At 37.6% G+C, this 15,232-nt stretch overlaps 1 protein-coding gene across 2 annotated transcripts in view; it reads right to left on the bottom strand.

The window, feature by feature from the left end:
* Positions 1-1,625: 1,625 nt before the first annotated feature.
* The window catches only part of STAT3 (signal transducer and activator of transcription 3), a 62,210-nt gene continuing 48,603 nt past the window's right edge, over positions 1,626-15,232 (bottom strand). The window contains exons 15-24 of one of the 2 annotated variants that reach the window (XM_081933693.1): positions 13,539-13,622; positions 11,895-11,993; positions 11,663-11,798; positions 10,601-10,653; positions 10,420-10,514; positions 9,858-9,997; positions 7,843-8,055; positions 6,427-6,469; positions 4,881-4,993; positions 1,626-3,870 (exon numbers count right to left, since the gene is read on the bottom strand). In XM_081933693.1, coding sequence (XP_081789819.1) covers positions 3,812-3,870; positions 4,881-4,993; positions 6,427-6,469; positions 7,843-8,055; positions 9,858-9,997; positions 10,420-10,514; positions 10,601-10,653; positions 11,663-11,798; positions 11,895-11,993; positions 13,539-13,622 — 1,035 coding nt within the window. In that variant the 3' untranslated portion in view covers positions 1,626-3,811. Of the gene's footprint in view, positions 3,871-4,880; positions 4,994-6,426; positions 6,470-7,839; positions 8,056-9,857; positions 9,998-10,419; positions 10,515-10,600; positions 10,654-11,662; positions 11,799-11,894; positions 11,994-13,538; positions 13,623-15,232 lie in introns of both variants that reach the window. The other variant, XM_081933692.1, reaches the window with a different exon arrangement.

Below are 15,232 nucleotides of genomic sequence, written 5' to 3' on the forward strand. Positions count from 1 at the left end.
GGGAGTTTAAGTCCACAAGTCTTAAAGTTGCCAAGGTTGGAGACCCCTGTTCCAGATCATTTGCCACCATCTCCTTTATTGTAAACTTTCTTTAGCTGATAGTATGTGGTTATAGTAGACGTGCACTCAGTAGGATGTAAAACTTCATATTTGTTTTGTGACATTTTTATGAATTATGGTTGGTGTCTATGCCATTTAAACACATATGTTAAACTGGAAGCAACCAACAGAATTTAATTGACCTGACTCCTCATGGTCTTTTACAAAGTTTACAAAACCCAGCATCCTCTGTCAAGATGCACAAAGGTATTTTAAATTATAACTCAGTTTCCACCTTAGTCTTTTAGAGCATGATCCATTAAAGGAAACCTCCCCCAAGACTTTTTAGGTTCATTGGACTATAGGTTTTAGCATCCACAGCCAACACAGATTGATGTTTCCAGTTCAGCCACTGGCCTTGGTAACCCACTAAAGTTGACAGTGGACATCTTTCCAATATATGTATCTTGAATTTAAATCAGAACCATAACTTGGCCCTTCAACTTCTAGTAGAAACCTCAACTCAGGCAGCATTTCTTTCTGTCATTTCTAGTACAGGGGATCAGTGATATTATGAGACCATCCATAAATAGCTCTGTGAAGTGATGGCAGGGACCTGCTTATTTACACGCCTGCTTGCTTGCTATAAAAAAAAGGGAGAGGAAGATCATCACTTTTTCTTTGTTTTCATTCTGTTGTTGAATCAAACTTCACATCTACTTTTACTCCTGGAAAACTTGAGAAATGCTTATGGAAATGTCTTCATCTTTGTGACACTATTTGTGAACCAGCCATTGTGGCTTGTTAAAAAATATAGTTGAATTAAACATGGCTCAGCACAATGTGTAATTTCATACCTTTTTCTTTCCTGATCCCATCCTCTGAAGTAAGAGAACAAGGCAGTCTAGTCACATAGGATTTTAAAAATCCTATCATGTCATCTCTAACCTACACTTCCCCAAACTAGACATAATTCTTTCAATATTTCTGGATAGGACTTATTTCCTGACATTCTAGTTACCAAGTCTACACATATTAGTTACCAAGTTACTAGTTACCAAATCTACACAGAGCTAATGTGGCGCAGTGGTTAGAGTGCAGTACTGCAGGCTACTTCAGCTGACTGCTAACTGCAGTTCGGCAGTTCAAATCTCACTCAAGGTTGACTCAGCCTTCCATCCTTCCGAGGTGGGTAAAATGAGGACCCAGATTGTTGGGGGCAATATCCTGACTCTGTAAAACCGCTTAGAGAGGGCTGTAAAAGCACTATGAAGCAGTATAAAAGTCTAAGTGCTATTGCTATTCCTGTTTGTCAGTTTGTGAGTATGTGATCCTTAAAAAGTGATACTTCAAATCAGAAATATTTAAATGTGGCTTTACTTCATCCTGGGAAGCAAAACATCCAAATGTTATTATGATTTTGGTTCCAATAGGAAAAAAATATATTTATTCTCGGCTGTCATTTGATTATATAAAGTTTCTTCTCTTTTGTAGGCCAATTTCATTATTGTGCATACCAATCATATGACTTTCTTTGGATCATAAGCTATTTATAAACGGACAAAGTATTGACTCCAACAGAGAAATAAAGTAGCGGAATTTATTTATGAGAAAACTGAAGCTTGTAGAACCAGCAATGAAATATACAAAGGAATTAAAATGGCTATGTTCTTCAAAAGCAACTTACTACAGCAAAAAAAAAGAAAGAAAAAAAAGAAAAAAAAGAAAACACTGAACAATTTGAGAAGGGAAATAAATGGCGCAAAAACAACTTGACTAGGAAAGACAACAGCAGCTTAGCACTGGAACAATTCTAGATTAGCACGACTGGAGATCATTATTCTCTTCCTAAAAGACTGCTGTGGCTGCAAAGTGGAGAAAAAGGCTAGGCAGGATTACAACTCTCATTATCCAGACTGTGGTTACAACACAGTTGCAGGTTGCCTAACCAGCTGCAGGGAAAAAGTACAGTTTGGACTAGAAAATCTTCTTTCTCTTTATTTAGCAAATGGCTGGGTTCAAACACTACACTAACTATGTTTGGATTTGGCTTGCGCAGTTACAGTAGCTTATTCAGCAAACCATGATCAAAGCGAGCAATGATTCAATTTTCTGTGTGAATGTTGCAAAGCAATGCCTCTGAATCACTCTTCCTTAAATTAATGCTTTCCAGATCAGTTGAACTTCATCACTTTGAACCAGAAAGTTGAAGTCCAGCCCATCTGGAAAGCATAGTTGTTCTAATGACTGGAAAAAAAAAACTTATTTTACCATCATCTTCTTGTATAGCCACTTTTCAACTCCACTGAACCACAGTGAGATTAGAGTGGTGTCTTCAGCATTAGAAACCTCCAATTCATACAATGGAGAAACTATAATAGCCAAGCAGCAACTGAGTAACATTGGCTCCAGCTGGGGCTAAATTTTAAAAAGCCACATGAGAAGGGGGCCACAAGGAGCGGACCAACAATGCTGACAGAAATGAATGAGCAACAAACAGTTTGAATGTTAAAATATTGCCTTTTAAAGGGGTAGTTTTAAACAATATAGCTTATGGAGGGAGAGGAAAAAATACTAATAACCATATCTTTTTAACTACTTTAAATAGCTGTTGTCGGTTACTAATATAGTATTTGAAATAGAGCACAGAGGCTAAGACACATGGGCATCTGTCCTGTAGACCAGATTTAAATTCCACTCAGCCATAAAATTTGGATGATTATGGGACAGTCAATGTTCAGCAGCAAGATTCACCTCTTAATTTTGCTCGAGGGAAAACCCACCCTTCCTTTTTAAGGATGAATGCTGTCCTAGGTCCTTTTAGGTAAAGTAAATAAAAGTGCAATAAATAATAATAAAAGTAACGAACTACTTGTTGACAACAATTTTGTGATGGAATCTAACACTGAAATATCAATTCATTTTTGTCCCATTATCTCAATCTAATGCCTTAATCTATAGACAGTAAAACATTTCCCCATGATCAAAAGTTTTGGGTGAAAGGAAGTGGAGGGAGAACTGACTTTTCAGTTGAATGTCTGAGGTTCAAATACTGTTTCCACTGGGGTTTATGCTGCAATCTTGAGTATTAGCAGTCTATCTAGTTGGAATGTTCTAAAGTCCTTGATAGGAGCATCAAAGCTCAAGATGCCCAAGTGCTCATACTATTGGCTATTTTTCTAACCCTTACTTTGCAGGACTGTTCTATTAAGATATATTGATAATCACAGAAGGTTCAAAAGCAAGGAACAGAAAGTACATTGTTTTGAAAAAGAAAAGAAAAAAGCACACACTCATTTTTAAGAAGTGTCCTTTCCTATATCCTTTCCTCTCCCTCGGCTACTTGAACAGACTCCTGCCTGTCAATTTCAACTGCTTTATTTCTGGATAGAACACTTAAGAGGGTAGCATTTCAGAAATAGCTTTTTGTGCCATGCAGTAAAAATGTGCAGAAGACCAAAAAGCACTGTTGAGGAGGAACACTTGATCTAGTTAAACACTAGAACAAAATCTTCTCTCATATTAATAACCAGTATACAAAATGGAAAATATTGCATGGGAAAAAAAACAGCTAAAGTTAAACATAATTTCTTCCCTCCAACTGTCTTGAGATCAGGCAAGAAGCTCCAGCAGTGGTGCACTTAAAGGAGGACCCTCAATCAAATGTCTCCTGTTGAGGCAGAGCAGAGATGTCTGAGCTTCATGATGCTGTAAGAGGGGTAAATGTTTGATGCCAGGAAGCCAAAAATGGCGAGCTGTTTACAAAAGGTGATCACATGGGTGAATTGGCACATTCAGCAGTCATCTCCATGTCGAACACCTGCAAGGACTCTGCAAGAGATACAGAAGGAGAGAAATGCAATCCAATTTCACATTGCAAATATATTCACGCTCAGCAGACTTAGTATTTAAAGGCCAGATGAAATCTAGTCTACCAGATGTTGCATTCAAGAGTTGTTTCCGCTGCCTTATTAAATGAAGCTGCTCTTTGCATTTTATTAATTTTATTTTGGCCAACCTGCCACTGTTTTTTATTCTTGCAGAGTGTTCTGCCAGCACCCATATCTTTCCTCTTTGTAGTTTCTCATCTTTCAATATTAAACATCTGTGAGGGCTATGGGCTGCTATTCTTTCATTCTTTCATTAAAATTTCATTGATGTTTCTGTTCCACAAGTTTCATTTTATCTTCTGTCTCATTCATTCTAGAATATGAAAACGTAAGACTCTAGAACACATCTGTTCCTGACATTCCCTCATGTGATATTTTGTTCTCACTTTACTTTTAGTCTGTCCTTCCTGTCTCTTCATTAACAGGGCATTTCACTTTATCACTTGACCCAAACTTTTGATAAAAATTAAGCAAGAATCCTTTTAATCAATTGTGGGACTTCCATTTAACCCCACCTCAAGCAAATATATATCTTTCCTATGGTTTGGGAAATGATAAACAAGTGTTTATATTTGGGCAAGTGGAGATGTTTTATTTTATAAGTTTATTTACCCATTTTCTGTGAATAGAGAAACTACATTTAAACAGTCCTTTGAGATTAAACTGAGATTAAATTCTGGTTTGCAAAAGTGGTTGGAACACGCTGTCAACAATCATGGTTTGTTGAGTGAAATACAGAAGCAACTAAGTACATAATAAAAAAGTGTGCAGTATTTAAGCTGAAGTGTCAAAAATCTGGAAGACACAATGCTGCCTCCTTCTGGTTTAAATGATAGTTGGATAATTAAGAATATCCCAGCCTGCTTCGCATAACTGCCTAACTACAAAAGCAGCAGGAACAAAGTACTATCCTTCCACCACAGACAATTGAACTATAAGCCATGCACTCACCAAACTGCCCGCTGGCATTTCCATCAGCTCCTTCACCATTACTGCCAAAATGGATCAGGGATTCAAGTGTGCGGGGAGACATGGGTAGTTCAATAGTGCTACTGCAGGTTGTTCTGAAAAGGTGGGGGGGGGAGAAGAGGGGTTAGCAAGAAGACACAAAAGTTAGAAGCTGTGTAAGATCTGGTCGGACATGGCTCTTCCAGAGACATTCATGCACATACTAGATACCTTTGAGATAGACTGGAGAAGGCATTAGTAGAATGGTGAGGGTGCTATAATGTGCTCTCAGCAAATGGCTGTTTGAGCTAAGAAGGTGAGCAGGGATTGGTCTTTTAAGCACTTGTTGGGAGACCTCCCAGGGCTTTGGGAAGCTGAAAAATATACTGGAAAAATGAAGCAGTAATCTATTTGCATATTATATTCCAGAGGTAACTATGAATTCACCAGAAATGAAACTGGACTCAAAGGGGGCTTGTTACTTTTCGTTCATTACAACAGAGGCAAGAAGAGAAATTTGGAGTCACCACTAACTCTATCATACACACACAAATGTTTCCTCTTCTCTTTTGCGATTATTTTGTTTTATTTTGTCTTTATCAAAAGTTTTAAAATACCCATTTTACAATGGATTGTTGTAATCTAGCTGAGTGCGATTGGATTTTAGCAGCACAATTAGGGGAAAGGTCTACAAAAATGGCTTTATATAGAGGCAAGTTGCATACAGCTTAATTAAGAAATTTCTGTGCAATTACTTCTCTAATCTGTACAGCAGAAGCAAGGGATGTTGCTAGGAGGCGAGGCAATTAACACCCACTCTTCCTTCTGCTGCAGGTAGTCCTCAACTTACCATTCATTTAGTGGCAGTTCGAAGTTACAAGGGCACTGATTTATGTTTTTTACATGAGGCATTTCCATGATCACATTATCAAAATTCAGATGTTGGGTAACTGAATCATATTTATGATGGTTGCAATCTCCTGGGTGTCATGGCCATCTTTTGCAACCTTCAGGCAAGCAAGTCAATGGGAAAGCCAGATTCACTTAACAACTATGTCACTAACTTAATAATTGCAATAATTCACTTAAACCACTGTGATAAGAAAGGCTGTAAAATGCAGGGGGGGAAATCACTTAACTACCACCTTGATTAATAATAGAGCTTTTGGGCTCAATTGTGGTCATATGTTGAGGGCCACCTGTACTTTTTATCTATATATTATCTATTTTGGGATAAAAACCATTGATAATTGAAGCGCAAATACCAATAAAGGAGAATATTTACAGCTCAGGGTTGAAATGAGGGGTCCTTGGTGCTCTCTGAGCTTACTTGTTTTCTGGCAGATATTTCATTACCCTAACTAGGTAACACCATCAGTGCTAGTAAAGCGGGCTGTTTGCTCTCAGTGTCTTGGCTGGCTGTGTGGGTGAGGGGGCCCTTAGAGATTCTTTGATTGGGCTGAAGCACAAATAACTGGGGAGAATGATATAAACAAATATGTAATTGCTTGATATAATCCATGGGTCCTAGTGAAGAAACCAGACTTACGGAGTTACACAGATGAACTTAGTCTTCAGATACGGAGCAGCGCCTGTTTGTGGACAAGAGAAAAATATGTTAGTTTGTATATCTTAAAATGCAAAAAGGGTCTCCTATTCCAATTGCATTTTTGTTTGTTATGTTTCAATAAAAAGATGTGGAGATAGGTATATGAGGAGAAAGCAAATAGAGAATTACCCCAGGATTTAGGTGCTGTGAATTGTGTTGTCTTAATTGACAGTCCTTTATTTACCTGTAGGTACATTTAAACTTAGTTTAATGGAAATGCTAAATTTAGATATTCTTGCCTTCGCATATGATTGGATTTGCAAAGCAGCTTTGGGTGTAACAAAAACAGACAAGAATGCTAAAGGCTTATTTTTAAATTGCCTTTTCATCCCCCACCCCCACCCCCGTGTTTGTTTTTAACCAACCAATAAGAGCCACCAACAGCACCAGATTAAATTAGAAAAGACCCCATAGCAAATTTTCTGGTTTGTATAAGTGGCTGACAGGGCATTCACTTCTATATATAATATAAAGATTTTGTTGAGAAATCCTAAATTAAATCAGCTTTTTTTTTAGAGAGAGAAAACCAAATGTAGTGAGTAGAAAGTGTCCTGGATGCCTTCAAGGTAACATACAGATTTACTGATTTGTTTGAAATGGAAACCAAAGAAAGTCAGGGCCTGTTTTAATACTTGTATGAAAGACCATCTGAGAATGCAACGATAAACCACTGCTATGCCAAGAAAATGGAAAATGGAAAATTTCCATAAGGAAATCATGAGTTGTTCAATTTGAAGATTTACTGTAGTGAGTAGACTATGACTTGCTTCAAAGGTTAAAGAGTCCATCTTCAGTTATCATATTTATATAAATAAATCACTATAAATCACTATAAATCACTATAAATCATATATAGTAAATCACATTAAATACTGCATGTAAGATTACATATAGTTCTCCAAGAAGATATCCTTCCACCCAAAACCAAAGAATGACAGTAATACTTAAGAATCTTTTTCCGAGGTCCAATTTCCATGGGACCTTTTTGCAAATGTAAGCATCCTTTCAGCAGCCAGGGTACCTATTTAATGCTTTTGGCCACCTAATGGAATGATAATATATTGTATGGCACATCTAGGGAAGCTCAAAAGTTTTTCTTTTCCCATTGGGTTTTAGGAGGCACTTTTGGAGGCATTCTTCCTCTCTCTCTCTCTTTCTCTAGACATAATTTATACATTATTTATGGTGTGCACTAATAGTATTTATGTATGACAGGAAGCTGGAAACTATGCCTCCAGTGTTCTATGGCTATGGTTGAAGAGGAATCCAAGAGCTTGCAAAGGAGTTTAGGACTGCAACGTACCTACGGTAATCTTGGGAGGGGGGGGGGGAACAGCACAGAAAGTCAACAACTACCTGGGTCAGTGGCTTCAGGATGCTCCTGGCTTTCAGGACGGCAGTATTTTCCAAAGGCCTCTTCCTTAGGAATATCAGGGTACAAATAAACAAGTGGGGAAACCAGGATGTTGGTGGCATCCATGATCTTGTAACCCATAATAATCTCAGCAAATGACATGTTATTGAGTTGTTGCTTGGTGTATGGCTCCACTGACTGAATTTGTGTTTTTCCTGTAGGAAGAGGATTAAAAAAGACCAATAGACTCCTTGCCCAAGATAGAGAGAAAAGAGGGAGAATCAAACTCACAGCAATAAAAAAGTAATCTGAAAAATATCACAAAATTAAAAATAAATCTTGTACACTGATTAGAAACTGGTCATCGCTGATTATGCCCTTAGTAAACAGATGAATTCTTCTCATGTTATAGAAAATTCATTAAAATATTACACATGGTAACTTCTGTGAAAAATGAATATCAGCATGCCTTGACCTAGAAGTAATATGTTTGTTGGTTCAGTCCTTGCCACTTCCATTTAAAGATTTTAGCAAGAATGGGAACGGACTTTCCATAGAATCCTATAAAGCCTAAAGAGACAGAAGTTGATGAAATTAAAAAGTTATTTGCAAAACCTAGGAATAAGAGAATTGTCTTATCCTGATAAACCAATGAAATATTGCTTTAAATAATGTGCAATTTCCCATGATTTTAAAATTTAATATACAGTAACAAAAATGCTATGTCTACAATGGATTCCTTAATAATGTTGTGTTGTAATTACCTTGCTGCTGGAGACTTAGAGTATTAACTCAAATTGCTTACACTTGTCCTATTATTGCTGTATTTTGGATTGAAAAAAGATTGTTAATGTATGGATCAATTGTTAAGTGTTAAATATGCATATATTATTTCTGATTATATTCCTAGTATCTGAAATTATGACAAGAACTGGATTTTTCTGGCATATATGGATAGCAAAAAGAACAGTACACAACATTGGAAAGATATGGATTGTCGGGATGTACTGTTTCTCAAGATTTGAAGCAAGAATTGGCAGAGTTCTAAGGAACAATTGGGTGTAACTTTTAAGCAATATAATACCATCTGGAGTCACTTGGTTGAATTGGGCGGCTACAGAATGAAGGATCAAATAAATTGGGGAATTTTGTGTTCTGTTTATATATTTTTTCCTTTCCTTTTGTATCATAAATATGAATTCCAAGATCACATTATGCTGTTTATATTATTATATGTGACCTTTGGTGTCATTCAATTTGATGTAATTAATATAAACATTAAAAAAAAATAAGGATAAGAGACAATTTATCTATTTTTAAACAATGCTCTAGTTTGTACTTCCTGAAGTAATAGGCAGATTGGAACAAAATTGGTTTTTGGATTTCACTCTTACTCATTTGTGGCATTGATTCCAAAATGACATAAGATGTATGTATTAGGGACAGTTGCATATAAATGCATCTATTACAGAAAATTGCATGCAAAATATGTATTTTTACAAATTTTATGTTCAAACACACAGAAAGCTGACAAGGACCCATAACTCCTATAAAAATGACAGATGCTGAACATTCTCTTCAAAGGGGCATTTTCTCTTTTTTTCTTACAAATAACAGGAAACACCTCTTCTTAGATGATGCTTGCTAGGGCATGTGTATTGAAAATATACTTACTGGTTCTGAAATAAATATATTCTGGCCTTATTCCTATTTAATAGATTAAACCAGTAAATCACCTGAAATTCCCAAATTGATATTAAATGCTTATTTTTATGTTTCATTGTTTTCGGGGGTAAGCTGAGAAAGGTGGAAAAAAAGATGAGGATGACCAGAGAGCAAGCTGGATGGACACAATGTCAGTGGTGAAAAGATGCACCACTGGAAGACCTGAAGGACTGGGCTAGATACAGTTTATCATAGATAAAATTTATGTGGTCACTAAGAGTTGACTAAGACCTCTTGGCACATCATCCAGCCTAGCACAGGGCATTTATCATTCCAGGACTGCATTCCTTACCACTAATATCCTTCTCCACCCATGTGAAAGTGATTCCACCTTCCTTGCTGCTTTCGCTGAAACGCAACAAAAAGGTTCCTGGAGGCTTTGTGCTCAGGATGGCTCTTTCCCTCTCTTTGCTGATGAAGCCCATGATATATCTGGAGAAGGAAGAAGAGGAGAAATATGTAGTTTCAATATGGTATATTTTACTTATTTTTAAAATAATCACAAAATTATAGAGTTGGTTGTAATTATGCAGGATGGTGATTCCCCAAACCTTTTGCTCATTTGAAATTCTGGATGCATCTCAAGGACTATCACAAAATGGCTATCTGCTGTAGTCAACATGGCCAGTTTATTTTATGGATCCATTTATTGTATTGTTAAAGCAGTGCTTTTAAAATTGACTTAAGATCCAAATGCCAGTGTCCACAAATTTGGGGAGAGGGGGACAGGGAACCCCAAATTGGGGGAAGCTGGTTTAGAACTTTCTCACCTTTGAGGACCGATAAGTGATAAGGACAACTTTTTCTAGACAAGAGATGCTGTCAACAATTATGATTTTTCTGATCATGCTTACCCTTCATTCCAAAGTGCCAAGATGTACTTCTTCACTAGGTCAATTATATTGTCCAGCCACACCCAGAATGAAAAGCCTTTTCCTGCCATGTTCTCCTGTAGAGGGTAAATCAAGAAGGCCATTAAGCAAACTGGCTCGCAGTTTGACCCACGATCGTATGCCTCACTTTCCAAACCCTTACCTTGCAGAATTTGGCCCATGTTATTTGGCATCCAGAGTAATTGACACCGGGCCCTAGGACAAATAATGGGAATAGATGAAAAAAACATTTATTTGTTTGTATTCCTCCCTTATTATTTTTACAAATAACATAAGGTGGAAAATATCATGTTTTACCAACAAAAAACATATGAAGTGAGTTGGGCTGAGAGTGACTGCAGAAACATCCAGCCAGCTTTCATGGCTAAGAAAAGACTTGAACTCACAGGCTTCTATTTTTTAGCCTGGTGCCTTAACCATTGGACCAAAAATATTAAAATCAAATCAAATCAAAATTAAAGTGAGCCATTATGGTATAGTTAGTTTTGAACTTTCAGCAATGATAAAGGAGGGCCAGATTTTAATCCCTTGATCTGCCATCAGGTCACTAGAAAGCTCCTGGGCAGCTGTTCACTGGATTCATATACTCAACTAACACAAAATATAACTTAGTTTGCTCTGGCTTAATGTTCATGGATGTTGCAGGGGGAAATAAGCATCATGTGCATCATATCACACAAATAATGTCATCATGGCTTGCCTCAGACACCCATCTTAGTATACTGGGTTAATCTAAATGTTGCCATTTGTAAACCAGAGGTTATAGTCTAGCATGTTATGTGATCTCAGCTAAGTGTGATCAGTCCAAGAATCCAAATAAGCCACTGTGATCAGGTGTTTAATTTGGACAGCTATCACTACTCACTTGAGATGTTAGCGACGGGAGAGAAATCCCTCCATACTATCTTGATTTTCTTGGAGAAAAAGCATTTTTAAAAGCAAGGTAATAGCTGTTTTACATGTTTTTCAGGAATTTAGGGAGATGTGGGAGGGGGTTGCCAGCACTGAAGCATTCTGCACATACTCTGGGCCTGGGTTTCAATCGTCAGCCAATGATTCTCCAACTCTATATTTGAAAAGTATGTTATGAGTTGAAAACTGAGATCCTTGGCCTTTAACAAACCCCCTAGTCAAGTTGGAAAGATGACAATCCCTTAGGATCAATACATGTTAAATGTGTGTCTCTGGATGTTGTTGTTGTTACCAAGTAGCTTTTCAGCAAGAGTCGTCAACTGTTCTATGCTGAGTCCCCGTTTGGTGGTTGAGGAGAACTGCCAGCTGAGCACCTCAGCAACTTGATCCCATGTGCCAATGGGTGGCTTTGTGAAAAAGTTCACGTTCTGCCAAGAGAGGAATTACTCATGATTCATGAAATCAGGAGAAACGGCATCTTCCTCCCCATTCCTCTGCACTGGTGACTTTATAGCATAGCATACCTTGGGATTGTTTGTCAGCATGTTGTACCACAAAATGGATGCCCATGCATTTGGCATCTGGCAAATGTTGGAGATCACCACTACTGGAAGTGAATGGGTCTAGGGGAACAAAATACAAGTTACCTGAGTACAAACCTATCTTTTTCGGGATCTTAGGATCTTATTCTTCACAAGCAAATTAAATATTTTTTTTAGTTCCCCTATCTCACTAATCAGGACGTTCAGGAGATCATTTTGCAACATTCAGCTTAATGTTGAGCTGTGGTATCAATATTAAAAGGCTAATATAGTAAGAGCTGTTTAACAATTGTTTCTGCTTTAATGGGCCATAGCAAATTCTAAGATTGAAAGAGTGCATTGACCCACTTTGATTTTCTAGACTCCCTTTTTCATAAATGTCCTTAGTCTGGATTTTTAAGATTGGGAAGTAATATTTCAGAGAAAGATTTATAGCATAAACTAAACATTGGAACTACTGTATTTTTTGGAGTATAAGATGCACCTTTTTCCCTCAAAAGAGAGGCTGCAAATCTGGGTGTGTCTTATACACTGAATTTTTGCCTCCCGAAACCCCGCCCCGCTTCACCAAATGGCCATGTAGAGCCTGTAGAAGGCTTTCAGAGAGCTCCTGGGGGCTGGGGAAGGCAGAAATGAGTGAAAAACAGGCTGTTTTCTGATCAATTTTGCCCCCCCCCCCGGCCCCCAGGAGTACTCTATAAGCCTCCTAAAGGCTATGCATGCAATTTTTTTGGATAAAAACCGGGCCCGTTTTTGCAAAAAAAGGGCAATTTTTTGCTTGCTTCTGGGGGTGGGGCACCCCCCAGGAGCACTCTGTAAACCCCCTAAAGACTATTCATGCCTTTTTGGGGGAAAATAGCCTGTTTTCGTGAAAAACATGACATCTTTGGGAGGTTTGCAGAGTGCAAAAACTTTTTTTTTTAAATTTGCCTCTTCAAAAACTTGGTACGTCTTATACTCCGGTGCGTCTTATACTCCGAAAAATACGGTATATTCATTTAAGGAAGTGGGTGCTCCATTCATTTCAGAGGAATAGTTCCTTACATAAAGGCAAAATAAACACCACATTCAATGACTGTATGTCCATTACTGTAAATGACAGTCCTTTATTTTAGAAAGCTTTAAATTCATTTAATTTAATTATTCTATTTATTTATTTATTTATTTATTTATTTATTTATCAACTGTAGTACTCCCTATCTCACTATCACTTTCTTGGTTTTGTTTTTGAATCTTCCTCTGTAAAGCAAAGTTACAATGTTTAGTTTATAAATATTTTTTATCTATTAGAACTTCTTTCAGATTTGCTCCTTTTTCAGGTTTGTTCTTTATTTTTTTCCAGGAAAATATAGTCATTGTACACTGTTAGTGAAATTGTCATATGGGCATCATTATCTCCTTTATGTGTTTTCTTGGAAACTGTTACCTGAATGCTACCATAATTCAAATAAAGCTTCTTGCTTCCTGTAGTATATTTGATTTTGTTCCTGGAAAAATTCCAAGATGTTATCTGAACTATTACTGCAATACAGAAGCTTCCATTCCAGCCATAAATAAGCCTTCTCATAAAGAGGTAAAGCTACAGTTTAGTTATTAGATCTGGTTAGTAGAATGACAGATTCTTACCTCCAGGTCAATTTTCAAACCTTGGTGGTAAACTTCTGTCTCAAATGTAATAAGATGGAGTTCTTCTGTGACGATGAGAGAAGCCTGAGAAGAAAATGATGAGAGAAAAAAGTTAAAATTTTCATAAATTATGTACATACCTAGCTATCACTCACCTTTCAGCATAAGCTTAGAGCGCAAAAAAGAAGTTAAAAATAGTAAGTTGAAGAAATTAAAGGCACTGAATAAGAAAAAGAAACATCTGACACTAATTTACACCAATAGAGGTTCATAACCCCTTCTGTCCTGGCCAACCATCCCTGATTCCACCACAAACATATAATGCTTCTTACATTGTTGTTGTTGTTTTCTTATCTCAAGATTTCACTGACTCAATTCAATCATAATTTTCCCAGTCATCCACCTTAACATCCTATTCAAACCTTAGATTGATGGCAAAGAAAAAGCAAGGCAGTTACAAATTTGTGAACTTTTATCAACCTGTCAACAATCATTCAACAGAAATTTAGGTAGAAACAAAGGGGTGCTATTAAACAAAGAGCAAAGTCTTGGGAAAAAAAGAAAATATGAGTTCTTCCTGGATAAACATGTCAATGTTGTAAATCTATTTGTGTGAAGAAACTAAAGACAGGAAAGCTTGATTTTCCGAGAACAGACCATGAGTCAAGATCTAAAGAATTTCAGAGAGAAAACTGGTCCAGAAAATCAAGCCAAATGATGGGAATTCACAGGATCAACATCCAAGAAGTATAAGGGTTTTTTTTCTCTAAAGGGCATAGAATCTGGAGGTTCCCATTATATAGTGGAATTTCTGTAATTAGAACAGTTGATAATTCCTTCTGTGGAGTCATGCTGATCTCTACTGGTCATTAGGCGGAAGTATAATTTAGAGCTTGGTACCTCAAAAAGCCATGTTTGCTATCCTAATCAGCAGTCTCTTGGACTGAGTCTGATCCTCATGCAGAAATATCTGATAACCTGCAGTCATCAAAAAGGGGGCCTCTAGAGGGTGTGGAAGGCCTGCAGAGTGCTCCTGGGGATGGGGAGGGGCAAAACAATGAGCAAAAAAATTGCCTGTTTTTCTGAAAAATGGGTCCATTTTTCGCTCGTTTTTGACCTCCCTAGCCCCAGGAGCACTTTGCAGGTCTGCAAAACCCTCTGTGCATCCATTTTTGTGAAAAACTGGTTGTGCGGGGCGGGGTTTCGGGAGGCCAAAAATGCTGTATTCAGTGTATAAGACACACCCAGATTTTCACCCTCTTTTTGGGGGTGCAAAATGTGTGTCTTAGAAAAATACGGTACATGTTGAGAGTCTGCTAGTCAATAAGATTCTGGTATCTCCCATAAAGCTTCCTTAGGTCCAACATGTTGGTGACTTCATATTCTGCCTGATAATTGGATAATGATAATGACAGTTGGAGGGACGCGGTGGCTTAGTGGCTAAGACACTGAGCTTGTCAATCAGAAAGGTTGGCAGTTGGCAGTACTAGCACCACGTAACTGAGTGAGCTCCCATTACTTGTCCCAGCTTCTGCCAACCTAGCAGTTTGAAAGCACGTAAAAATGCAAGTAGAAAAATAAAGACCACCTTTGGTGGGAAAGTAACAGTGTTCCATGCAGCTTCGGCGTTTAGTCATGCCAGCCACATGACCACGGAGATGTCTTCAGAAAATGCTGGCTCTTCAACTTTGAAG

Source organism: Natrix helvetica, assembly GCF_964273705.1.
Source record: "Natrix helvetica genome assembly, chromosome: Z".
Classification (NCBI taxonomy): Eukaryota; Metazoa; Chordata; class Lepidosauria; order Squamata; family Natricidae; genus Natrix; species Natrix helvetica.